Below are 27895 nucleotides of genomic sequence, written 5' to 3' on the forward strand. Positions count from 1 at the left end.
CCCATCACCACTTCTCACCAAAGATGCAATAGAACAGTGAAAGTCTGTGTGGAATCATCACACACCACACTGCAAGTTGAGAATCCTCCCCCCCCTCTATGGTCTTTGATATCCTCCTCCCTCTATGGTCTTTGATATTTTCCATCACCACTACTGTGTTAATGTATTTGCTGTGTGGATTAAATGCATTTGGGTGCTGAGGACATGCCTGGAATGTGGTTTGCCAAGCTCCTGTGTTGTAAGGGGATGTAGAATGTTGCCTTCCTTTGCTGCAGACTCATGGTAAAGATTTGCATCTGGCAGATTGGTCACAAATGACGCAGAATAAACAAACAGTGCAGCTTCCTTGTGTCTGAGGGAGCAAAGCCTGCACCATGCTCAGATTTCAGAAAATAAAAAAAAAATAACCTAGAGAAGCTATCACCTTTCTCCCTTTAAAAAAGTCTTGGGACTACAGTAGAGCTAGTCAGTCAAGAGACCGATGAACATGGGGTCGCTGGAGCCTGCCATGAGAACAAAACACAAATTCAAGTAGGAATAGTTCTCTGTTGGATGTGCAAGCTGATTCATGGAATAAATAGTGATGGCACAGGAATTTCCTCTTCAGTTTCTTTTTCTGTCTCCCTAAAGAGTCAGTTCCTACAGAAAGAATTTCAGAGAAAACTCTGGCCTAAGCCACATGTATGTACTCATGCAATCATCAAAGGAACCAGTCCTGAGTGTACTCTGAGTTCCTCTCTACCCCTGCCCAAAACACACAAAAAATGACAGGCTTTGCCTTTCACTTCTTGAATAACTCCAGTTTTAAATCTGACTCCTAAAACACAGGGCTGGGGTGGGCTGTTGTATATAACTGCATCTTGTCTGAAAAGGTATGACAAGAGCCCTGGAGGAATTTTGCAGGAATTAGGAATGGAAATATACAACTGCCTGTGAGTCAAATATTGTTGAGGGTTATGTGTAAGCATCATTCTCTGCTCTTGCTAAGTAAGTTCCAGTTGTGGGCTTACCAGTGTTTGAAGTTTCAGCTCAAGAGACAGACTCTGTGCCCACCTCAGGGCAAGCTCTGAAGAGCAGGGAGATGGGGAAGTAGCTCTGTAAGGCACTGGGTTTCCTGTCTGCTCACTGCCACAGGTCACTGCTCAGAGCAGGTCCAGGCTGTGGACCTTGTCAGGGGTGGTAAAAGTTTTGGGTTGAGCATGGCTGCTTCTCAGAGTTGAGTACTGAGGGGCTTTTGTCTTTGCACACAATTGCAATCAGTTCTGGGAAAGCTTTATCAGCAACTACAACGTGTTTTAGGAAGAGAAGTCCACTCTTGTAATTAGTGCAAGCTGAAAACTGCCAGGGAAATATGGGTTTGTCTTTTTTGTGCTTTGCATAGAGATCCTGTGCAGCACTTCAGCTCTTCACAGGTGGCCACTTTGCAAGTCTCCCAGATTCTGCATGTTCTGTTTGGGACACCAAGGGTTGAATTTAACCAATGGAACTGGAAATTAGTTTTACCACAGACAATGATGGGAAATGATAAATAACCTGGAGCAAAGGGTGAGGGAAGCAGTCGATCTTTGTCACAAGTTTAGCACTCAAACTGAAGATTTTGGCTTCTGGGCCCCTGTTGTAAAATGGGGTTTAGCCTAACCCCACCCTCCCTCACCTCCAGTGATGATAATGAAATGTTGGTGTCCAAATCAGTAGGCTACTGCAGTGATGGACACCAAAGAAATGCCTTGGAGTAAATGAATAATTCTGTATTCTGCACAGGGCTTGGCTGGTGTTCAGTAAATACATTCACTGTGTGGCCCAGACACTGTGCCAATGAAGAGTGACTAGTTGCTCATTCAGCCATCACTCTTCAGTGCATTGAATATATGGAACCCTAGGCAAAATAACTGGGGGTCATGTACAGAACTCCAGTTCTGTAACTCATTTAGAGTAGGCATGAGTCAAGTTTGTACCAGCAATTCTAGTCCTGGCACATCCCACTGCCAAGGACTGGATTTTACAAGCTGAACATTCTTAAGTTGTGCTGTTCTGAGGGGGTTTTGTTTGTTTGTTCGTTTGTTTATGACTGAAGTTTATTTTACTACCTGTGTTGTGTATACATGATGTGAGAGACAGATCTATTTATGGATTGATGCAGATAAATAGTACAGATGAATGTTTGAGGAAACTAACTGCAGGTGTAAACAACCACAACCTGAATGGAGCCTGGTTGGACCCTTCTTTAGAGGCATTTTCCTCAAAGTTCACAGGAATGATCTGCCAATTAACTGGAGATGGAGGAGGGATCTGTAGTGTTACAGTGGCTTTTGGAGATGATGGTTGTTTCTTGCAGTTTCTGCAAGACAAAGGTGGATTCAAGATTACCATGTGTTTTTCCCAAAATATGCTATTGTAGAGGTTTGTTTTTAAAAGATAAGTCAGCATGATCTGAGGAATTTCTTTTTTCTAACTACAAGAACTATAAACAAATCTGTAAGTTATGAGGCAATAGTTGAGTCCTTCACTAGATAATGTGTGGTCAGTTTGACCCTGCTGCCTTAATTTAGGAGGTCATTTTCAAACCACTATAAAGAAGGGCTTTGTGCTGCCTTAAAGGGATATGGGCAATCTCTAAGTAACGGGCATACTCACAGAGACAATTCCTTTGGCTCAGTTTTTGTTTGGTTGTTTCTCTTTTGCTATCTGTGGTGCAGTAAATTAAAACAAAAACAAGTCTGGACTTGGCATGCCTTTGTAAATAAACTGCTGTGTGTAAATTGACAGATCCTTTGCAACCAGGTTATTTATAATAAAGTTTGTTATTCTCCCACCAGAGAGCTTGTTTTGCCCAGTATTAAGAGAATGCTTATGGTAACACCTCCCACCTCTGTCTGCACTGCAGCAGTTACACAAAGTTCTCACCATTTCAATTGTGTCCTTTTAAAATCTTGTTGTGTTGCCTCCTGGAATAGATGACTTCAGTATGTGAACTAGAGATTAATACGTCACCTCTGCTTGTTTGCTGTGTGCAGCTCACCTTAACTGTATCCGTTCTGCCTCATTCCTCTCCTCCCACAGAGCTGCTGGGGGAGCGGGAGGTTTCAGCTGCTCCGAGTTTCTCGAAGATCCAGTTTGTGACGGCGGCCGGTTACAGCCGTCCCTTCCTGACAAGGGTAAAGAGCTTTGAAGGCTGCATTTGGTGAACTGGAGTCTCCTTCATGCAGTGTCCTTTCCTCCCCTCCTGTTACAGATGATTTCTCACTGTCCTCCTGTGTATCCAGCTCTCCATGCAGGAAACTGTCTGCCTGTGCCCCTGCCAGCACAGGGACAGTTCAGAGCAAGAGGTTGTTGAGCATCTGCAAAAGCACCTGTAGGCCCTGAAAACACTGTCATGGCAATGATCTGTTCATGGCTGGTGTCAGTAGGGAAAATGTATCATACTTTTTAAAACTTCTCCTTACTGGTACAATTTCACTGTGGCCCAAGCAAGCCTTAGACTACTACCTGTTTTCAGCTAGGAGTGACAGGGCAGATGGGCAAGTCTCTAATTACTCAGCACCTGTGTCCTACCCACTTGACCTAGTGAGAGGATATTCAGGCAAGCAGTTTCATTCCTCTGGATGTATTTTATACCAGATTGCAACCCCACCTTTCATATGTGACTCAATGAAGCAGAGACTAGCTTCAGGGACTGAAGATGGCCTGTCTGCCTCAACTGAAAGGTTTGCTTTGCTGATGGTGACATCATTAATAGAGAGAAGAGCAAAGTGGCCTAACTGTGGGCCATGCCATGACCAACAACCATGGCCCTTGGCAACCAGGAACGTTGAACAAGAAGACTAATACAGAGAAATCTTCCCCCCACTTTACTAAGAGCGGACTATTGCTGTCATGGGGGAGAGAGGCCAGTGACTAGTTTTCCCAAGGACACAAAAAGGGAGACACCCATCTAGCTCATGGATGTAGTGACAACACTGGGTGAATCAGAGTGTGCTGTACAGCTCGTGCATGCAGCAAAGTCGTGGTGACCCAGGGCATGGAACAGTCTCAGCAGCCACGATTGCACTTGCTTGACCTTTGTTCCAGAACCAAAACATGAAGTGTCTTCTGATTCAGTAGGAAGAGAAAAAGGACTACTTAACTCTTGCATTAGTACAGTTATTCAAGGAGCATTTGTTTCTCCCAGCACTTGTTCCTCCACATCTGTGGACTCGCCAGAGGGACCGAGTCATTGCTTTTCAACAGCTCTAGGAGTCAAGTCTCTATCAGACACATCCAGCTCTGAATGTCCATCCACCACCTGTTTCTCTCACTCAGGGCCAGGGCTGGGCATCCCCCGCTGCACAGTGCCACTAAAGACAGGGCAGTTGCCAAATGCCTTACTCAAACCTGAGGAAACAGTGCTGTGAGCACAGGTTTGGGTCCATGGGGCCTCGTTTCCTGTGGAAGGAATAGGGGGAGACTGCAGCTTGAGCTATGTGGTCTGTATTTCTGTGACATGATCTGCCGTGGGGAAATCCATTTCGGTGTGAAGGGCCTTTACCCTCTGTGCTGGAGCTTGGAGCTGTGATCTGCTTCAGTCTAAACCTTTCCTGGCTTGTAGAGGGTGCCCAGCACATGGAGGAGGCTCCGTGCCCGCTCCTGTCCATGGAACAGCCCAGCCCTGGGCGATTGCTGAGCCAGTGGCGGCACCTGCCGGCATTTTGCAGAAAGTTCTGGGTATTGGTGATAAAAAGAAAGCAGCAGCGGTTCAGAGCAGGACACACACGACCTCAGGTACAGAATGCAGTGATGAGGGTTAACGAGCTTCTCTCTTGCAGTGGGAAAATCCCTAACCACAAAAGAAAATCCGTCCAGGAAGGTACACAATATATCCAAAACTCCCTGTTTTCTAGGAAACTCCCTCTAGATATTTGGGCAGCATGTATCAATATAGCTGTAATAATTAGCACAAGATGAGCCCACATTCAGGATCCACCTAAATGCTATTTATTTCCTGCACTGGAAGCAGTGGGATTTCTCTGGTTACACTGTGTTCTGGAATAATATTTCCCTCTGTAAATTTTACTGCCTCTTCATGTCAACTGAGGTTTAGGCCGTCGCCATGGTGTATTTCTGTCTTAAATAATTACTGCTTGTGGTAGTACTGCCAGGTGCCTTTAGCATTTCCAAATCAAAGATAAAGAACAGCTTGGTCCTGAGGGCCCCATGGATGGACACGACTGGGGAATGGGGGCATAGGTTAGCAGAGAACTAAGAGGTGGTGTCATAATGTACACTGAAAATTTTTACTTTGTTTTCATAAATCCCTAGGATGTTATCATCCAATTCAGTATTTGTGCCAGCTAGTTGATATTCAGTTTTGTTTCCCATAGAGGTAAGGTGGGGATTTTCTCCCTTTTTGTAGCTTCTTGTTCCCACTAAGATATTCAGAAGACATTTACCAATTTTCAACCACATTTGACAGACAGCTATTAACTTCTGACAATTTAAGATGTGGTCTTACAGAAAAAAAAGATCCTATTACTGCTATTATTGAGGGGAAAGGCTGGCAAGTTCCCTGCTTGGTAGACCTCAGGTCATCCACACTAGGGAGGAATGAGGAGAGGCATTGCAAATGAGAGTCATTAGTACTGCTTCTCCCAGAACTACTTGTTCTATCTCAAGATCTTGTATCTTTTATTGAGAGTTGCTTCCCTCCCACTAAATCCACAACATTCATAGCATTTGCCAAGAAAAAGTCATGCCCTGCTGTCCTGACCATTCCTGTACTCTGTACACTGCAGCGTGGCAGACGTTATTAAGGGCTGGATAAAACTGTGAGTGAGGCACTCTGTGCAGCATCTGTGCTACAAGAAGATGAAGATCTCTTGTCTCGCTGCATGACTCTCCTCAGGAGGGGTGTAGTAAGATGCCAGTTCAGTAGCTGTCCCTCCTCCTTGTGCTAAATCTCCCAAACCTCTCCTTTAGGTTTGCTGTGAACAAGCAGGATTTCCAGCCAGCTGTCTGTCTGATTTACACCCATGTAAATCAGGGCTGACTCTGAGTCTCTCCTATCTTCAAGCTGTCCTCGTGTGTTACAGGCCTGCTGTGCTGCACCTGTGCTGACAGCAGCGTGTAGGGCAGGAGGGTGCAGACATCCCTGAGCCAGAAACCTGTGGGCTAGTACAGCTCTCTGGTGCAAAGCTGCACATCGTGGCTCAGCCTGCGTTTGCTTGGAACCAGGCCCAAGCTAATAAACCCAACCAGATTGCTTCCAGACCCAAGCTGGCCCAGGAGGAGCCAGTGCAAATGTCACTATGCTGTGATGCTTGCTCTGAGCTAGCTTAATTGTCTCTGTGGGCACAGGCCAGCTCCTGCACCTGTAGGGCAGGCAGGAAACGATGCATGTCCATAGACTGAAGCACTGAATGCGGATGGAACTGCATCACCAGAGACATGTCTTGGCCAGGTTGTACCCACCTCCAACACATCTCCTGCTTCCCAGCCCCTGTCCTTGGCAAGGCTTTGCTCTCTCCTGCTGCTTTGCTGCGACATGCTGCAGTGGCTGTGGCTTTTGCACACTAGCTGTTTATAGGGCACTGCCAGCTGTTCAGTGGCGGGTTGGCTTGCGGATGTGTAGTGCCGAGGCAGCCGCACGCCTGAGCAGACTGCCTTGGGACAGGCACAGGGATCCTCGACGACCGCGGGCAAAAGGAAAGGGTCCCGGCCCATGGCAGCGGAGCCGCGGGAGAGAAAATCAAGGACCTCTCGGGAGGCAAGTGGGCAACTGCAGGGACTCTCCCCATCGGGCGGGCACCAGGAAGGTGCGGACCCAGGGCACACCTATTCTCAGGCTGATCTTAGCCCACGGGGTACCCGCAGCCGCCCGGCCCGTTCCTCGACGCGCAGCCGGACCGGGCCCGCGGGCGTACCCCGCTGCCAAACCCCGAGGGGCGGCCCCGGCGGCACAGCCCTCCCCCTGCCCGCCCCGACTGGCCCCGCCGCCGCGCCAGGGTAATGGCCCGGGCCGCCTGCGCTCTGGCAGCCGGCCCTGCGGCGGGGGAGTGGGGCTGAGCCCGTGCGCCCGGCGCGGCGGCGGGAGCCGGCGGGCAGCGCGTCCCCCCGGGCGGCCCCTCCCAGGTAGGAGCGCGGGGGCGCGGCTGTCACCGCGCCCGGCCGGGCTCTCCCCCCTCCTTCCTTCCCTCGGGGGCCGCGGCGAGCCCGGCGGTGGCGAACCCGCTTTGCCACCGCGTCCGTGGTTGCCGGGGCGGCCGCTGTTCGGATGCCTCAGCTGAAAGGCACCGGCCGCCAAACAACCCGCCCGTGTGCCGGGCCCCCTCCCCGCCCCTGCCGGCCGCGCTCGCCTTCCCGGGAGCGGCTACGAGCAGCCCGGCAGTGTTGCCTAGAGAGGGAGGGAAGCCGACGCGCGGCATCGGCCGCCCCGTCCCTCACGGACGAGCCGCCGCCGGGGTCCGAGCGCCCCGGGTCTTCCCCCGTCCGGCCGGTGTGTGTGAGACAGCGGGCAGGGGCCGCGGCGTGAGGGCAGCGGGCTGCGGGCTGCGGGTCGAGGTTTGCGGGCTGCGCCGCCTCACACGCGGCGGTTATCGGCCGTTGGCGGCGCGGGGCTGAGGCGGGAGGCGGCGGCACGGAGGGCAGAGGGCTGAGGCGGGGGCTGAGGCGGCGGGTCCGCGGCGGCCGCCCGCGCTGACAGCCCGTGTGCCGCTCGCTGCAGGAGAGCGGCGGGGGCCCTGGCAGCAGCAGCCGCAAGCGGACATGCACTGTGAGCTCGCCGCGGGTCAGAAAGGCAGCGCCCGCGTCGAGGTGAGCGACAAATGCCAGGGAGCTTCTCAGAAGGATCTGCCGCGGGTGACTCGTCCCGGCGCTGGTAAAGCCCACTTGAATCCTCAGATGTCCTTTAAAGTATCTGTCACTAACGGCAGTGACCACACGGAGCCTCAGCAGAGCCCCCCTGAAATGTCAGCACCTCTGCTAGATTTCATCCCCAAACGACCCAGCATATTTGAGAGGATTCCGATTCTGCCCAGGGCGCAGGAGCTGCGATGCGCTAGAGGCTCGAAAGATTATTTCCAGCAGCAGAAACATCAAAGCGTGAAGGGTGAGTTTGAAAATGCATGAACTAAACACTACCATCACCAAAAACCTATTCACCACACAAATAAAAACGTAACAAGCTTTTTTCCCCCCCTCCCTCCTCCCTTTCTGGTCTTTAGTGTGTTTCCTAACTTGTTTGTTTAACTTCAAGCTTTAAAACTTTTTTTTCCTGAGCACCTTGGAGGGACAGGATAAACCAGACTGTGCTTTTCCAGTGTGAAGCTGAGTGTCTCTCAACAGTATTTAAAAAATAGTATTTAAAAAATCTCGAGACCAGCATTTTCTTCAATTGTCCTAAGCCGGTGCTGCTCAGGTGGTCGCGTCTCAAAGGTGGTTGTTTTGGGCTTGGTGCTGAAGGCTGGGCTGGTCTGTCCTGCGCCAGAGAGTTCGTGTGGGGTGTTTGTTTGTGAGCGTGCCTGGCTGACAATAAATGCCAGGTTCTTATTCAGCAGTTTCACCACGGTTGCTTGGATTTTATAGTTTGTATTTCACGGAGGTGTTACAAATGCTGGATTCAGACGGTGAATCCTCAGACTTGGGAACTCCTGGTGCCCAAAAGGTCAAATTCTGCTAGTTAACAAATGCCTAATTTTCAGCTGTCCATCGTTAAAGACGTGGCACTGAGGTAGGATTAGGAGTTGCCTACTCAAAATCTGTTCATTACACTTTTCAGCTAGAACTGGTTCACTCAGCTGAAATTCGTTAATCAAAATTCAGTTTTAAAATCATCCCTCTTGGGTGTCACTGAATGTGCTCAGAGGGAATTGGAGCATTTCTTTATGCTACAAAGTCGCTTGCAGAGACATATGTTCACCTAAGGTTATTAACATTAAGACAATGTTTTCTGTAATGTTAAAGGATAATTCTCTTTTTTCTCTTATCAGCCTATTCCCATTCTCTATTTTAGATATGTAAGTGCAGTTATCTTGTCGCTGTAAGACTGTTCTCACTGGGATTTTTTCCAGTTCTGTACATTCTTTTGAAAATTAGAAGTAGGCTGCATGCCCTTGGACTGGTGACATTTTCTTTTGTGAGCTTGTTACCTAGGGTGATGGCACCTTTGGTTGCCACGAAGTTATGTTAATGAACACCTCGATCTGTGCTAGGTCTGTCCTACAGCCTCTAGCATGTGTTTGTTCATCACCACCGAATACAGACAGAGTGGAGCAGCAGGTTATAAATTACCTTTTTTATTTTTCTGTTTGTTAATGCTGCAATTCTTCTCTCCTGATTAAAAAAAAAAAAGAGGTTGTTAATGTTTGGCAGGAGTGAAATGAAGGTCTGTTACACAGGCTCCTGTTTGGAGGGGGGAGAAGGAGGATTCTTGTAGTATAAAGGGAGAGCTACAAGCTCTTGTATTGTGCTGCTGCAACTGCTGCCTGTGGAAGGGACTCAAGGGTTGTTCTAGTTAGTCCCTTGTGGTCCCACGGGTGAGGTTGGTGCCACTTGACAGGGTTCATACTAGCTTAAAATCCTGCCCATGGATTGCCCTGTCCAGGAAAACTGTTGAAATACTTTTAAAAGATTTTTTTTTTTCCTTTGAGCTGTTCAGCCTTCTTTTCATGCATATCCCTCTTGTTGTTGCAGAGGGCAGGAGTGTAGGGAGGGAAAGAGGAAGAATTTAACTTTGCATTCACTTGAGACTTTTACAGTAGATGTAGGTGGGCATGGGAGAAGGTTCCTAATTCATCTTTCCTGACTGATCAATTTCCCATTTTCACCACTGGGGGAAAAAAAACTGTTTTGCATTTTGTTGCTGGTTTTGTTTAGTATGTTTTCTGTCCAGGGTGTTACCTTGTGGTTGCTTCAGTATGGGTGACTTGAGTCATGGGAGTAAGTAGGTGTCCATGGGCAGGAGAGGGCTCATTTAACTGAGCAGGAGGATTTGATGGATAATGTTGGATTTTTCCAAAGATGGCAACACTTGAGTTTTTTGGGTGGCTTCCTGTTGTTTGTTTGTTGGGGTTTTTTGTTTGGTTTGGTTTTACCTTTTTTTTCCCCCCAAGAAGACCCTTTCAGGAGAAGTTAGGGAAAGTAAAATTTAAAGTAAAATTCTGAGTCTGATTTAAAATGTGTGCGATGTGCTGCTCCTTCTGACCTGGACAGTGTCAGCAAGTGCTTTAATGTCCACTGGGGCATTTTGGAGTGCCTACTGTGCTCCAGCTCACAAATCAGAGTGTATCTAAAGCGGGCTGTGCTGCAGAGAGGAGAGCTGCAGCTCTTTCAAGGAGTAGTGCAAACCATCTCCCACCAGCCCTGCGTCTCTGAGGAAGATAAAGGACTGGGCTAGCATGTGGATGTGATATACCAAGATAAAGCTAAGATGTGGAAGTTAGGGAAATACTCAGATTTACCCAGTGAAAGGTTTTGGGAAGGAAACTGATGACAGCTTGATTTCAGACCATCGTGCCGTGCATCTCCTGTTCTCCAGCCCCAGAGTGCCATGTACCCAGTAATTCCCTCTGCAGTCTGGGTTAGATTACAGAATGTGCCTCCTGGTTTTGGTTTATTCACAGTTGAAAGCTGCAAGTAGGGAGTGTAAAAGATGCTCTCTAACAAGAGCAAAACTGATTTTTATAGTTGCCTGTAAGGTCTTTTTTTCCTAAACAAGTCTTACTTTTTAATTTTTTTTCCAAAAAGAATGAATCAAAATGATACACTGCTCTCCTAATAAAAAGGGCAGCTTTGAAGTAATCACAATGGGGAAGAAGTATCCTGCTGTTGCAGTGTCTCTGTGGTGTTACTGTGCTGCTTCACAGTGTTTAAGTTAAGATCCTGCAAAATGCTTCTGTGCCTGAGCAAGTCTTTTGGACTTTCTGAAGAGCCAAACAAAAACTTGAGGGGTTGTGGTGAGGATTATTTCTGGGAATTGGACCATTTGGGTCTAAACTTTTCAGGATGGAGCTGTTGGTTGTTTGCTGAAAATAACACTATTTTGGAATTGTGCTTCATATTTTGCTCTTTTTGGGAGCTGTTTAAAATAAATGCCCAGTTCTCACCCAGCCAACCCCTTCTGATGTGGCTGGCTGTGATAGGCACCACGCTTTTCTTGGTCATTGATTTCCCTGTGTGTAACAAGGCAGAGTATTTGCATACAGACAATGCTTTTTAGAGGCATTTGACATAGAATTAACTGTACCATAAGGTATGAAGTCCATTTTACAGTGTTTTCCTGGGATTCGGTGGGTTTGGTTCCACATTGTTGAATTTCATGCTACGGTATTACAGTTTTAAAAGTAACATGGCAAAATACTTATTGTCTACAGGGAAGAAGCTTTTGGGAAGGCTTTAGTGGTGACAAAAGAGTAATCTATAAAGATGCCAAATATCTCAGTTTCTAAATGACATTGATTATGGTTGTTACCAGGAAACACTTCTCCTTTTCATTCTTTTCCAGTTTTGTTCAGTGTACCTAATTCATGACTCAGTAGAAATGACGAGATTTATCCTGTTAGCTGTGCCACTGGGAAACCATCCAAATGGCCCAGACCTTTGCAGCAACCACTTCAGATATTAACTTACAGTGGGCAAAACAATAAGCTGGTCGAGTTGCAGTGGTTGGATGTTTCCTTGTTGAGAGTATGTTTTATTCAGACAAGGAGAAAATGGCTTGGATTTTTTTTTTTGTTTGTTGTTAACTGTAGCTGCTTTCAGCAAACACACAACCAATGTATTGAAATGTATTAATTTCCTTCTACTGTTGAGAAGGAGGGGTAAATCTTGCCATTTAATCCCCCTGTGACTGTTTCCTTGGTTGTCAGGAATGTCCTTGTGAAAGTAACAGCTTATACTTTGGGATTTTAAGCAAAAGTGTATACTTTAGTTTTATGATTTATTAGGTAAATTGACTGGTCTTGGGCCTGATTGCCATTTTCTTTCTTACACCTTATCTGTGTTCATCTGAATTATCCCACTGGAGCAAGTGTGACTGCCTAGAGCTGATAAATATGTTATGGGCTGATAAGGAGACAGAGACAGGTTCCTGGTATGGTGATCTCTAAACTCTCTCTTTTAGGCAGAGCTGCAGTAGTAATTATTTCTTATTTTCACTCTAGTTCCCTTGGTGCATTTGAACTCTGCTACAAAAAGGAATTGAAAGGTTGGTCTGAACAGAATGTGCAGTTACAGAGCTATATTTTTATTTCATGGTCTCTTTTTTGCCTGATTTTGTTTTGTAAGGGGAGAAAGGAGAAGAAACTGCAAATTGGAGAATGCGTTCATAAATTCATTTGGAATAAATTGTGACTGTCCTCTCCTCCCTTAAACTGCCTATAATGCTTACTTGTCTTGAATAGGCAAATAACTTTCAGTTACTTGCTGCTGAAGGAAGTTCTTCTAATGATTTGTGTTGCAAAATCAGTCACTGACTTGAAGATGGGACTTTCATGGATTTAATTTAAAATAATTTAATTGTATCTAATCATTAAATCCATTGTAATTTAAGAATCATTAGTGGAGAATATTTAGCAAATACAAACCAGGAAATCTAATGATCAACCAGTCATATAAAGGCATTCAGTACTTGTAAAAGCAAAAAACCACTTTTCTTCTTCATGACAAAAACTACAGCTAAAGAGAATAAAAACTATATCTATTTTAATATTGTGCAGAATTATATGGAATAACAGATAATGTCAGGTTACTCTCAACAAGGAAGTAAGTCCAATAATTGGAAGAAAATTTTTTATTTGGTTTGAGTTTTGTTTGAAGGAATAAAAGTTAAAAATAAGAAATTACTTGTTCTGTCCTTAAAATGTTACAAAAATGGAGGTTATTATATACTGGGCTAAGTGGAGTGAGAAGAAAAATATAATTTTTTCTTTTATAGTAAGAAAAAAAATTAAAGTCTGCATCTTGCAAGTGGTTAAGTACGTACATTACTGTTCCTGTGAGTAGTCTCATCAACTACAAAGTTTTGGACATAGATCATTCTAAATTATCATTTAGATATAACTGAATACATTATTTGTAACTTAAGAGTTCAACCCTATATACACATAAACTGTTAAGTGTATGCTGAGAATCTTCAGTATACTTGAGATTATATTCTGGGAGGGCTACAAGATTCTTTTTTGTGAAATGGCTAGATTTTAAGTGCATGTGTTCTAGGACACTGTGCTGCTTCCTTGCAGTAAAGTGGTTTGTTTTTTTGTTGAATAAGAAGGACAAAATTTTACCCTAAATTATTAATATCAGTAGGAGTCTTGCCACTAACTTTAGCTGGGTCAGTATTTCAATCCTAATATTACAGAAGTTCTTTTTCTTGTACAGGGAAAAGCTTGTAGAACAAATAATAAGTTTCTATTAAATCCATCTGTAAGCTAGGAAGTGGAATAACGTATGGATTATGAGAGAAATCGGTAGTACTGTGAATATAATTTCATGCTCAGTACCATAATTACCATTATTCTAGAAATTCTGCTCTTTAGTGATTTTAGAACTGTTGAAGATGTTGATGGCAGGGTAATTGGAGAGGGAAAATAGACGTAAGCCACTCCATTTTGCACTCCAGATTTCTATCATTGTATGTCAACAAGCTTGAACCAGGCGTGCAATCTAGTAATCATTTCACAGTGCCTGAACGGCTTTTAATAGTCTGGGGTTTGTTTGCTCTTTTTTAACTCAGCCACCCAACGCTGTTTCCCAGCACATTGCTGTAACTCGGAATACAGGGTTCCAAAGCAAGGGCAGCGCTCGCTGGCTGTGGTACAGCATAATCTTGCCCCACAAATGTGCAAACAATAGCAAAAGTATGTGTTTGGGAATATGGCACAGCTGTTATCTTCTGCCGGGAGCAGGGAGCGTTACAGTGACATAGAAGGACCAGTTAAAACCACTCCGGCCGTTTTATTGCCTGTAAATGGGGCGTGTAAAGAAAAGCAAGGGCCGGTCCCTCCATTCAGATAACCATCGGAGCACACTAGCGCGGCACTACCTTTCTGCACGGGCTTTGAAGAATAGAGGCAAAGAGTTCCCCTTTTTCCTTCCCCTCCTATTACATTTCTGGCACCCTGTATGTGAAATCTTGGTTGGAACCTGAACTTTCTGTTCTGAGAATCTGTGCTTCACTGGTTACCTGGAACAAGGACTTCTTTTTTTTTTTTTATTACAGTCATTAGCTTGACTATATGAAATGATTGTTAATGATTATTTGTAGGCAGAGGATTGCTTGTAAAACACATGAGACATTTCCAGAGCTGCAATAGGAAATTGATCCAAATTCTGTATTTTAGGTTATTTTAAGGTTTTGAGCATTACAAGGTTGATCTCAACTCAAAGTGCTTATGATCTTTTTATTTAAAGCAACTGTTTTCTTTAACTCTAATAATTATGTTTGACTTCTCCATCATTATGTTTGAGTGTAAATGTGGTTATCTTGCTGAAAGGATTGGCAAGGAGCGCTGCGATTGAATTTACGGCACCACATTTGTTCTAAGGGTTAAATGAATGCAAAACATCATAAACTACACTTAATTCTGGCATTTATGTGTGTGATAAGAGGGCTTTGTGAGAGCTATAGAGTTGTTAGTCGTTTTACAATGAGGAGAAAGCAAATTCATTCTTGCATGTTGTTTGCATATTAGCCAGAGGGGAAAATGACACTAAGGCGACATCATCAAATACAGTAAAAAACTAACTTTTTAATACAGATGTCCATTGTTGTTTTAAGTGCTTAGGGGGTTGGTGGTTTGGTTTATTTTGGAACTTGCTGAACTATATGAAGTTTGTCTCCAGGGGCCTGGTATTTTAATACCTTGTAGAAGGTTGTATAACAGTAGATGATGTATTTTGCCTGCCTTCCAGTGCTGTAAATAAATTACATGTGCTGGCTTGGGAGAACGTATGTGAGGTGTAAATCAAAGGCTAATGTAAGAGGAAAAATACCAATTAGTGATGTCTTGCAACAGGTTAAAGTTTCTTTAATCATTTATATATAATCAAGAGATATAGGAGCAGTAATATGTATAAAAATGTTAACATGAGGTTCTTCCCTAGAAGGGGTAGAGGGTCTAGGATTATTTAAAATAAGTGCTGTGATTCAATGCTTTTTCATAATTTGCTATGGTTAAGTCACTTAAATACTGAAGTCAACAATCCCCTAGGCAAAGAAAGATAATATAATTTTAAGTGTATTGTTAAAATTGAAATTTGATAGCTTCCACTCTCTAATCCTATCTAAGTCATGGTTGTATTAAAAGGAAAATAGATACATGTGTCAGTTTTGGAGCATAATCTTTCTTTTGAGTTTAAAGGATGATAAATGTGCTTCAGACAAGCAACACAGCAGTTTATTGGTATGAATGTTTTGCTAAATACTACATGCTTAACGCAATCCCCATTCCTTTATAATAAGTTTAAATATTAATTCTTTGGAATGCTAGATGCCTAAAGCTAGATAGAAATACTGTGCAGTTTCAGATATCTAGGAGTGGGCTTGTGAAACAGGATATTTAACTGGGAGAGATGAGTAGCACATTTCAGAGTTATTAGGGCAGAACAACAATGCAAGAGGATGTCTTAAAAAGTTACAAAATTGTTTTCTGTGCATGAGGCTTAAATACCTTCGAGTTATTTATTTGAACCACAAGAGCAGATTTCCTATCTATGTAGGTTCTAGATTGCATTTTTTATTATTATTTTGTTTAACTTCTTAGCTGCCTGCCCCTCTCTAGAGCAGCTGGCTTTGATTTAACCTGAATCCTTTACAGAGAGGGAGTGCTCAGTCATGATGACTGCGAGTTGTGCTCTTGGATGGAACGTCTCTGTAGTGACTGAAGAGAGAAGACTAAATAGGACAGGAACTTCAGAAGGACTCACTTCACTCTACGTCAGCACTTAGTGTTCCTTACGTAAGTCCTGCCTACCTCCCAACCCCCATCTGTGCTGGACAGAGAAGAGAGTGTTAAAGTGAGAACAGATAAAAGAGGAAATTTCTGCTTTATTACCCAGTATTTTCTGGGAAAATCCCAGAAAGGATTTAACAGAAAGTTTCATAACTCTTGCTTTGCCTTGCTGTTCCTGTTGGAATTGCTGGGCGTGGACTTCAGGAAGAGGCCAGTATTGAATATTTTTGAAAACTCTTCCATACTCCTTGGAGACACAGAAGATCCAAGTGTTAAATTCTCTCCTGGAGAAAAAAGGGTGCAAGCACTTGAAGCCCAGTAGCTCAGGTGCCAAGATCAGTTAGCACAGCATGTTCACCTTCAATTTTTCTTGTGTTCAAGATCATGTATGGGTGTAAAGCTGGTGTAATTAGCCATTGTATGTGAAACAGGCAAAAGTGGTGAAGGATTGTGCCAGCAGCCAACATGGCCAAGTATATACATGTTTTGGATGAACAGAACAAGGGTGCTTGAACTCTGTTCTAGACTGTACTATTTGTATCATTTTGGGGCAATGCTGTGTACTGGTCATGATATTTCTACAGCGAGAGCATAGCAGAGTATGGTGTAGAGAATTACAAGCCAGTTTTGGAACCAGAAAAAGGGCAAACTCTCAGGGCCAGCTTTTTTCTGTGCTGAGAGACAGTTTGTTAGTTCAGGTGCAGAGTTGGGATGATGTGGCTGTGCTCTGTTTGAGGTCTGATCTGGTGGTGGGGCAGGACATGGCATTGCAGCATGTGGCTGAATCAGCCCCGGGTGGCACTTGCTGGAGTGTGGCTGCAGCCCCTCTGCACAGCGTGTGCATGGACTGGGTTTCTCTCCTGGCTGCCTGAAGGTCCTGGTGTTTGCCCTTGTTGGCGAGTCTCTGAGCATAAGTGATGAAAAGTGCAAAATCCATCTTTGTTATCTGTGGGAGAGTAAGGCTTTTAACACAGCATTTTAGTTGGGCTTGTTGCTGCTTGGCACCTGGATTGTGCTCTCAGTTGCAGAATTGTTGCAGAGGAACAAAATCTCCCATTTATTGTAGTGCTTGATGTGAGAGAAAGGAGGCTATATTAAGGGATCAGTGTTTGACATAGCCTACAATAAAGTACCTGGTGGAAGGAAAATTTCTGCTCCCCAACCCCCAGTTTTCTGGGTTGCTCTTGCCTCCCAGCAAATGGCAGAGTCTCTTAGGGTGCATTGTTCTTGAGGCAGAAATCACCTGATGGACAAAAGCCCGTGTGTCCCTGGGTTTTTGAAGTGCAGGTGGCTACTACAAGGTTCCTAAGATCCTCATCACTATGGCAGAACAGATTTTGCATGCAGCTGAGACTGTCTCCAGGAGCTGAACAAGAAAAAGCAACACTAAATTCCTTCTTTCTGGATATCTGATTGTTGTAATGTTCAGTTTCCTTGAAGTTATCAGAGCTGGTTTATGTTCAACTGAAACTGAGCTGGCCTGATCCCGTTGTCCCTAACTCTGGTGCAAATCTGAAGTGATGCCATTTGAAATCCAGGAGTGGATAAAAAGGAGGCAGAGTTGAGCTCTGGAGGGCTTATGCATAAAAAATTGTCCTCAAGTATGGACTCAGTTCACTTGGCAGAAGAAAAAGACATCTCACGCTTTTAATCTGAACAGTTTGCTTCTTATTTTTCCTCCTGCCAACGTACCACAAATCAGCTTTTATTCCTTTTCTTTGAGTTCTTAAGTTATTCAACGTTTGCTGAGTTGTCATAGTTTTGTGGGGATAAGCTACAGACAATGATGGTTCTCCTTGCAGAGCAAAGATCCCCATGCATTTCAGCATCTCCCTGATTTGGATGGATATGCAGGAAATTCAAGGGGATATTTACTCCTAGAGCCCACTTGCTCTTTCCCTGCCCTTGAGTCTTAGTGACCTTTTCCTTCTACTCTCTTGGCCTCCTTACTGAGCCACTGTGCTGTTAGTTTATTTTTAAATGTATATACAAAGGGTTGTAACTTATTTGAATTGTGGGCTAAATGAGTGGAAGCATGGCAACTGGTGTAAATAGCTTTTGGTCTGCTGAATGTGTAAATACTCAAAATCTGTCAGGGTGATTTGGCTGGCTTTTATTGGAATCATTATTCATATGAGATCTCCTTTCTCTTATACTGCATCCTGTCAGAAGCTATTAGGCAGAGATTGCTGGCATAAGTACTCAAACTGCTTTGTCAAAATGCACTTTTATACCTGTTGCTTTTATGTTTGCCAGTTCCATAGATACTTATACAAGTGGCTATATTCTGCAAGATTAGTCATAGAAAACTTATATAAAGGGACCAAAACCTAGAAGATGAGAGCAAACCACTGGGATGATTAATCATCAGCAGTGTTTTGAGCTGAAATGTGTGATAGCATTGGCTACAAGTGCAGCTTATTTGACAGGTTAGAATGAAAACACTGGTGTGTTGCAGAGACTTGCAGCCTCAGCAGTACCCAGGTTGAGTTTCTCAAAATGAGACTAACCTGCCTGGGGAACTTTTTTTGCTAAGGGCTAGTGTTAATGCCAACAAAAGATTTTTTATTAGCTGCTGGAGAAGTTGCTGGAAGATTTGAAAATTAGGAACAGTAAATATCAGAGGTGATAAAGAAGTTTTATGTGTGGGGTAGATGTTTCTGCAGCAAGCAGTCACTCTGAAGAGACAGGGAGGTAATTTTGGATCCCAGATAATAAGACTTGAGAGAAAACTTGGTGAAAAATAGCCTCATAGCCAGCTAGCATTTAGATAAAATTGAATTATGACACTAACTACCACTAGAGAAAAACAATCTGGGAGATTGAATACAGGTTCCAGTGTGTAGGCTGCTGATTGCAACATTTGCTAGTTTGATGAACAACTCTCAGATTCAGAATATGTTATATATAGGAAGGAGCTTCTACACTGAGTGATTTGTAGATCAGAGTTACAGTTTGTGTGTATGACACATCTGTCAGTGGCGCTGCTCCTGTTTTGCTGCTCCAGAAGGAAATCTCCTGTTGCATCCTTTTTGAGCTGAGCGTGGCTCTAGGTTTTCTCTGTTGGTAGCTAAATATTTTGTGAAATGAACCTGATCTTCAGCACCTCCTGTGTCTTCTAGATTGGTTTATTCTTCCACAGGGGCTGACAGTAGGAAAGATACCTTCTAGGACTGTACTAATTTTTTGACATATGGTGCCCAAGGATGGCATAAGTTGTTTATCACTGGAGTGTTTAAAGACGGGCTGGATGGAAATCCTACTGTGGAATGTAATTCTCTGGGCCCAGCTGTCTTTCCTGTGACATTTTTAATTCTCACACTCAACTGCTTAGGCACTAGAGAGTTAGAAGAGGTCTCTCAAGCTGTAATAGTCCAGGCTTCTATCCTCTTTGACTTGTTGAACAAAGTTCAAATCCTTCCTTGTCTTACATTGGTGTTTCTGGCCACTCATTTGTTTGTCAAGAAAACACTGAGAAGGCATGCAATAAAAACCAGGCTGAGTGAAGGGCTCGAAGAACACCAGTTGGGAGAGCCAGTGGTGGGACAACTGGGCATGGAAAATGATTGATTTTATGTGCAAAGCAGTTGTGAAATGTTCTGTGGCATTCTGGGGACATGCCATTGCTAACAAATGATTGCCTATTGGGGATAGAAAATGCCAGCCATTGTTCTGAAGAAGGAAATAGCCTTATTGATACTGAATTAGGCTCACATTGAATTATTATTCATTTGCAGTGCATCCTGTTTTTCAAATACAAAAATTAACTGAAGGCCTGCAGCACTATTGACCTTCAGTTGTTGGTTGTGTCTACATCCTTATGGTCCAGGTGGAGTTTAGAACTGTTTATATCTGGGGATGGAATGTGGCAGAAATTTGCATTAACAGAGCAGCTGAAGGAAGCTGGTTTTTTTTTAAAGTTCATCAAATTAGTTCTTGTTTTATAGCAAGAGAGTGAGGCTGGCAGAGGTGAATGTGTTGGTAGATAAGACTTCTGGGATGCATTTTGAATTGTTAGATTCATTGTTGATGGCAGAAAAACAGTGGTATAGAAAACAATATTGTTGCCTTTTGAAAGGAATAGAAACTGACTTCTACAGAAATTGAGATGCACACCAGATATAAATATTTTGTACAGTGACAGGGTTTTGTATACAGCTCTGAAAGTTTGGGTTTTCTTCCCAGTGATACTGAATAGCTTCTGCTGAAATCCTAACAGAATATAGAAAGCCACTACCAGTAAAGTTTGTTTCTTCAGTTTAAGGGAAGATTTTTATTTAATAAAAATCAGGAAGTGACTGGCATTTGACATGGATTTCTTGAGCAGTCATCAGGAACCTTACAACAGGTATTTTCTCATGTCATGCAATTGAGGCAGTACTGTGGCATGGAGGATATAATCTGTTTTTATAGGTGGGAGGCTGTATGTTCTGGAAAGCAGTGACACTGAAAAGGATTGGCGTGTCACATCCAACTGGTATGAGAAAATAACACTTCTAGTAGGGTATGAAGTGACATGATACATTATTAAAAAGCTTAGGGAAGAGATGTAATTCTTTTGTAATTATCACTCTGATTGCAGGAAGATCGATTAATGCTCAGACTTTCTTAAATGGCTTTGAAAAATCAAAAGATTTGGAGAAGAGATGGAATATGCTGACCCATGTGTGGTACCTGTGGACTAATGGAAGATTACAGGGAATCTGGTCTGTTCCAGAGATGCAGTGGGGGAGAAAATAAGTGATACTTGAGGGTTCTTTTGAATGCAGAATGGTATCCCATGGCTGGAAACTGAGAAGGATAAAACAAGAAGGAAGATGGGTTTTTGACTGCAAGGGTAATTAAACCTGGCACAGTTTAGTAAAGGAGAAACCTTCTGGTATTGGGAGTCACTGAATGTTCCTCTGGAAGAAATTATTAATATCAACCACAGACAGTTGCACTCAGTGGCAGAATCACTAGATGGACAAGCTGGACCATGCCAAGGGCTTCCACTTGTAATCCGTAAAAGACTGGATTCCAGGCCATTGCCTTTGTCCAGACCTGGTGCTGCAGTTCTCCATGTGCCTTCTCCATTGCAGTCCGTGGGCCTGGCATCCAGATGAGCCAAATTTGTGCCCTCATTCTGGGTTTTGTGACAAAGAGTAGGGACAGACAGGGAAGGAGGAGCATTGCCACAACCACAGTCACACAGTTTGGAGAGTAGTTATGGCAAGGGAATCACTAGCAACTGTTTCCTCCAAACCCACCTTTCTCTTCTCTTGTTATGTCTCTCCCTTCAGCAAACAGCACCACTCCTCCTGGGCGAGACAAGTCTGTTCAGAGATGAGTGATGGAACCTGTTGTCTCCCAGGGCCTGGGCTGAGACCAGCTAAAACCTAGTCCTGGGTTTAAAACCTGGACACGTAGGGAAAGGATAAGGGTTGTGATAGTCTCTTACCAGGCACTGATGATTTTGAACATTAATGTCTTCCCTTTCTTTGTTTTCTGAAATGAAAGCAAAGGTTCAGCCTCCTTCCTAGCCCAGCAATAGTGACATACTAACACAGTTATTACAGCAAACATTTTGGCCCTCTCTGGTCATGATGTTTTCTTTCTGTGGGGAGACTGAAATACTAACTCACAAATAATGTCTTTAGAAGTCATATTAGTCACACATTTTTAAGACATTCCAAAATCATACCAACCTCCTTCTGAGCTTGTCTGTTGCTACCAATGATTCAAAGTTTTGAAAACTCTCCTTTAGTTTTGATTTACATTTTGGTCTTGGGCACTTGTTATTTCTGGCAAATGCCAGCTCAGTTTCATTAAAGAAAAATCTGTTTTACAGCCACGCGGCTCAGATCTGCTGCGCTTCTAATAATTGATGGCTGGTTTCCTTATTTCCTGCATTGTAGAAAAATAAGGACCTTGTTAGATCCAAACAAGCCTGCATAAAGTCACAGTGTGAAACATCAGGTTGGGGGTGAGCAGAGCAGCTGTGGGCAGGTTTTACAACTTCGGGCTACAGTTGATCGAGGCAGCCAAGGGAAACTGGGAGATACCCATGTGACTAAAATTCAGCTGAGTTCTCTGGCTCCCTGGCCTGAGATTTATATTTGTGGCACCTTCCCCTCTGTCAGTCCCTGGGCCAGACACAAGTCTGTATGTGTACCTAGGGCTCTGCACACCCCGTGGAGTGGCCACTGTGCCTGTTCCTTGCTGTGCCACCATGGGACGTGTCTATTCCCAGTGTTGGCTGTCTTGCTCCTACAGCCCACAACAGTGTGAGTGTGTGCCTGGGGAGAAAGCAGCTGCCATGTGGTGGAGATGAAAAATCAAGAGCAAACACTTTCTGAATTTCTGCAAGTGGGCAAATTAATTTCAATCTCAACTGTCATCACAAGGGCCTTTTTTTCCTTCTCCTTTCCTTTGGGTGGTATCTTTGATTTATATTTCTGAATGAGGCAAGTGATCGCCTTTTGGTGCTGAGTTCAGTTTCTTTATAGATTTTCAGTTGCAGAACCCTGTCATTTTTTCGGTTAATGTGGTAGTTTTTTTGGATTTGCTTGGGGTTTTTGTTTTATGTTGTTTTAAGAACCAGTGAAATTCAATGGTGCCTGTGTTAATTGAAAACAATCTATTAGTTTTAAGGAGCAGCTAATGTCTCTCAGGTATTCTACAATGCAATACCTGTCTGGAACACTGTCAGATGTTTCCTTGCCACTCTACAAGCTATTAGTAGAGACAGGATCCTGCTTCAGAGATTCATGGAATTAAATGGCTCCTAGGAAGGCAAGCACCTGAACAACGTCATAAAAGGTGGTGTTTCATTTTTTATTTTCATGCATTTATCAGGTACAGCCTGTTTCCTTTGAGAACTGGGTGGTTGCTTCAGGAAAGACAAATGTGTGGTGACTCTCTTAGACACTCCTTTGAAGGACTTGCCCCTCAAAGGAGGTGAAGAAGAATCTGTAGGAATTGTAGAACTACTGCAAAATCAAGCCTTACAGTTTGCATTACTAAAGGCACAATGTTGAGAAGTATTCAAGCACCTAACTCCCATTGACATCTGTGGAAATTCAGTGCCTAAACAGTTCTCTGGATCTGGTGCTTGGTCTTCTGGCATTGAATATTACACAGTTCTTGCTTTCTGTGGGTCTCCTTTTAAGGCATCTTCTGTGAGTAGTGCTGTAGTTTTAATTTTGAATTCTTCCTGTTGTTAGTTCCAGCACGTGATGCAGACAGCTGCCTAGAAAGCTGTGCCATGTGATAATCTATTGTTCCACCAAGGAGTTGAGGCCTACTAGATGAGCAGTGGGGTGGGAGAGTGAGTCAGAGAAAATACACTGCACTTATATTAATTGTTGCTGAGGGAGGATGGGGCCAACATTCAGGCACTGTGACTTTGTTGAGTGGGGAACTAGAGTGACATACTCATTTGTTTGAGTGAAAATCCAGGGAAAAGTGGGAGATTTTTCTTGGCGCTTCCTCCACTCAGCAGTGATCTTATCTTGCCGGTTTAGTAGCTGAGCTCTTTTGGCTTCTTGCCAGGTGATACCATTGGAGTCTGTCTGAGATGTGCAAGATAAAAGATCTCAGGGAATTGAAAGTATTATGACTTTCCTATCAAACTGTTCTAATGTGTAGACTCCTAGAGTCTTCTGACCCAGAAAACTGCCTTTCTTTTAAAAATCCTGTTACTGAAGAAAAAGGAAACACAAGAGCTGGGAAGTGGGACTTGATGTTTATAAGGGCCCTGAGAGCAGCCGTAATTAGAGTAGGTTTTTGGAAGAGACTTGTTCCTTTGCCAGCAAAGGGCCTTGGTGTTCAGCCAGGTTAGATGTAGCCTGAGAGTAAGCACTTGGGAACTGCCTACCATACACTGGTTCTGTGTCTGGCACTGAGAACACGAAGCGTCCTCTCACTTAAAATACTTTGTGTACTCCAGAGTGCCCTGTGAAACACTGCTGAGGGCTGAGTCACTGCCCAGCCATTTGGGCTGGTTCTCTAAACCCTGACTTGTGAAGGGCTGCTCTGCACCAGGGTGCTGTGATGGTGATCCCTCCTCTGGGTGCTGTCACTCTTGTGGTACTGTGCAATTGGCACTTTCAGTATGGGCCCACAGTTCTGGTAGTGCGGCCGACTGAGTATGGGAAAGCCAGGAAGCTCCTGGAATCCCCCTTGTCAGCCTCTTCCTTGCATTCACAGACTCACCACTGCTTTGGACATGAGCATAGGCCCATCTGCACATAGAGGTAAATGGGACTTGCAGGATGTAAGTGTGTGGGTGATCAAAGTAGACATTAAGGAAAAAGACCTAGATATTCTTTGTTTTCTTTATTTTCTTTGTAAAGCTTCAAAATTGATCTCTTGAGTTGTGAACTTGTTTCTCACATTTCACAGTGCATGAGAGGAAAACATTTGACTTCCTGTCCCAAGGCCCCTAGAGCTGTTGTCAGTCCAATTTCCTAGGTTTTAGACAGGAATCAGAACTGTCCACCATATTACAGATCCTACAGAAGTCAGTGGGACCTCAGGAAAAGATGATTGCTTCTGGCAAAGCTACATTTGAGTGAGTCCCCTAGACCTCAGTGGGAGCTGCAGAGAAAGGTGCTGGGGCATGGATGAGGGACCCCAGTGAAGTGTCTGGCCCTTGTTTGTGCCGCTTTAGCGCGGAAGGCCGGGCAGGGAGGGTGTCCAAGGCAAAGCCCCCTGGGTGCTAGGAGCAAGGGACTGGGGAAGGAGCATTTGACCCCTGTGGAGGGTCAAATCCAGTTTGTGGCTATTGCAGGCAGTTGGTGCTCAGTGCAGGGAGCATCTCTCCCACGCCACCCACAAAGCCTGTAACAAACTGAGATCAGTAGTGGAAAACACCAAAAGCCACAAGCTGCTGTGTGCCTTAAAGAGCAGGAGGGATTGAAAGCACTAACTGCTGCCTGCAGCCCTGGAAAGGCTGGGAATTTCCCTAAGTAAAAATTCCCAGATGACCCAAGCATCACATTTGATCATTGCTGTAAATACCAAAACTTTGTACCTCATGTTACTTGTGTGCTTGGACAATTGGAAAACTGATGACAAACTGTTGCCCACCAACGCTGGAGTGGAGGGGCTGGGGAGGGCTCCCAGGAATCCTCTGGCCTTGCTGGTGCTTACAGCAGCCACATTTCCATGCAGTGCACAGGACAAGGTGCTGCTTTTTTTCTTTCCTCTCCCTCCCTTTTTTTTTCCTTTCTTCCCCTCTCTCTATTAATAACTGAAGCCAATGGCTGCTCTGAGTTACGAGGGGGTTTTATTGCACAGTTGCATGGTGGAGGGGCCTGGTTTTCATTGTGCAGTGCGGGATATCAGTTTTAACCCAGAGGCAGTGATGTTATTTAACAGGTGCCTTAAAGGCATAGTGCTTATTTAATCACCGTCTCCAGATCAACATTATGTAAATTGAAATTGCTTAGGTACGCAATTAATTGTGAATGCTTTAGACATTTTTAAAGGCATAAGACAATACCTGAAGTTCCATTTTAAGAATATCCAGGTCAAAGGACACACATGTTTTTATTTTCTTATTTGAGGTATAATGTGTTCAAGGCAGATTTATGGCACAACCTTTGTTTATTGACTTGTACTTTTCCACATGAAACTAATGGAACATGACAGATGATATTTATGAGGCATGTGTTCTTGATTAAATCATGTTAGACATTAAAACCTGATAAAAGAACGTATTTTAAAGGGTGGATTAATAGAAAAGGAGGCAGCATTGATTGGGGAGTTTACACGGAACAAGACATATTGGTCTTAGTCTGAGTATTTATAAGTGAGATATGTGGTTATAAAACTTGAGAAGCTGAACAGAAAAAGATTAATAAGCTCTGGCTCTTTGGAAAGTTTGAGTTTTTGTTTTTTGTTTTTTTTTCCTCCCTTTGTAAGCCACTGACCACCTTGTGTTTTTGGTCTTTCAAGTGAATTTATTCAGTTCTGCATAAGAACTTGTGACCTTTTGTGGCTTTCTGCTTGTAATGTTGGCCCTATGTGCATTCTGTATTCTTCAGGATTCCCAGTCAGCAGATCTGTGCAAGCAGTCTGTGCCACTGCTAAAAACTGCTCTGTAAACATGCTCTAAATTCTGCTTAGATGGGTGCAAATGGGGTGAATCACCAGCAGTCAGATGGGGCTGTTTGTCCCCACCTTGACACCTGGGGCTTTGCACAGAGTTCTGAGTAACAGATTAGTAGGGAATCACCCCGAGTAGTATTTTGCATGTCAGTTTAAGAGTATCCTCTAAGTATTTCCTGTGGAGAGCAATCGGAGGATTTTTGTAAATGTAGCAAGTGGGAACAGGCTGAATTTGTTTCCGTGGCTTACAAGACTAAAGGGAAAGCAGATACCTGCATTCTGCTTTCAGTTACACAGGTGCAAACGTGGGATGTTTCCTGATTTCAGATACACAGATGGATCTGAGGATGTACTCTGGCTTGGTGCAGCATTTTCAGTGCTGAGTTTTAACCTTTTGTGGCTGAATTCGTGCTAACCTGGATCCTTAAAGCTGCTTGTCTGGAACAGAAAAACTGCTGCAATAGAAGATAGCTTTGAGTTCTTAAAGCTTCTATCAGCTTAGATTTGCAGGAGTGATGTTCACTGCAAATACAAGAAAAAAATTAAGTCCTATAAGTGTTTATTACAGCTAAGTAATTTCATGCTGTGGTGCAGTATTTACCTCCTGCTTGTAACTGAAAGACTTGTGCCAAATTAATAGCTCTTCATTTCTCATCTGAAAGCATTATCTTTGCTAGATGAGGTACTGTAAAATGTGTTAAAGTGATAGGATTCAAATATTTCAATGAGTAAATTGCTTCAATATCTTCCACAGGGAAGAAATGCAAATTATACACATTTAGGGTTTGCTTTTGTTCGGACTTGTCAGGGTAGAAACAAAAAAATACTTGCAAAATAAGAAAACTGTATAAGAAATACAGTTTTCTGTGAATGGAAATGCTTTTATGAAGTGTTGTGTGACTTAATTTGAGTTAAGGCATGACCTTGCATCTCATATCATCAGAGTGAGTTGTGTTTGAAAAGCTGTTAGCTAAAGTGCACTTTTGCTTTCCACAAAGCCAGTGGTAATTATGTTTTTTCTTTTTTTCTTTTTTTTTTAAATTTATTTTTGTTTTCCCCAGCTTGCTCACTAAAACACCCCTCCCTACCTGAGATTTTAGAATAAGCATTCTCTCCCATTAGGAAGTGAAAATTTTCATAATGCAGTTGTTTCCCTATAGAGATTTCAGCTCTCCTTCCCCATGCATGTGGTGTAAGCCAAAACAACAGATGTTAGAGAATAAAAAGAACAGAATAGAAAATAGCCATGAAAGTAATATTATGTTGTTACATTAGTATTTTGCCTCCAAAAAGATTTAGCAGAATTTTAAAAGCTTCAAAGATGGATTGAATACTAGATCAGAGACTTAAAAAAAACCAGTGTATTGAGGCAGAATAGAAGGGGAATGATTTTGTTGAGAATTGATATAGATCAAAGATGCAGAGTGTTTGTGCAAATAAAAGAAAGAGAAGTTTGTGGGGAGGGGGAAAGTGTGATTTTGGAGAAAAGAAGCAGCTTAGCTCTCAGTCCTATAAAAAGTAGAAAAATTGATCACATTTAGGAAGATGGAATCTTCAAGTAGTAAAATGGATACTGAAAGGGAAGGGCAGGCAGAAGGGTAATTATTGTGTTTTGTCTTATGCTGGTAATCATACCCCTAAGCTTTGTAAGGGCATCACAGCTCTGCCCTCTAAGCTGGGTTCAGGTTCTCCTGGAAAAATAGCACTTCTAGTCACCAGTGAAAATGGCTGGGGATGATGACCATCCCTCAAGAGATGATGGAGATTAGGAAGAAATTCTTCCCTGTGAGGGTGGTGAGGCCCTGGCACAGGTTCCCAGGGAAGCTGTGGCTGCCCCATCCCTGGAAGTGCCCAAGGCCAGGTTGGGCAGGACTTGGAGC

At 43.7% G+C, this 27895-nt stretch overlaps 1 protein-coding gene across 1 annotated transcript in view; it reads left to right on the top strand.

The window, feature by feature from the left end:
- The first annotated feature begins 7176 nt into the window (after window positions 1-7176).
- The window catches only part of GLIS1 (GLIS family zinc finger 1), a 180739-nt gene continuing 160020 nt past the window's right edge, over window positions 7177-27895 (top strand). The window contains 3 exon segments of the mRNA XM_059853785.1: window positions 7177-7433; window positions 7436-7468; window positions 7697-8080. Of these exon segments, the coding sequence (XP_059709768.1) occupies window positions 7247-7433; window positions 7436-7468; window positions 7697-8080 (604 nt within the window). The 5' untranslated portion in view covers window positions 7177-7246.

The sequence above is a fragment of the Haemorhous mexicanus genome, chromosome 9, assembly GCF_027477595.1.
Source record: "Haemorhous mexicanus isolate bHaeMex1 chromosome 9, bHaeMex1.pri, whole genome shotgun sequence".
NCBI classification, from domain to species: domain Eukaryota; kingdom Metazoa; phylum Chordata; class Aves; order Passeriformes; family Fringillidae; genus Haemorhous; species Haemorhous mexicanus.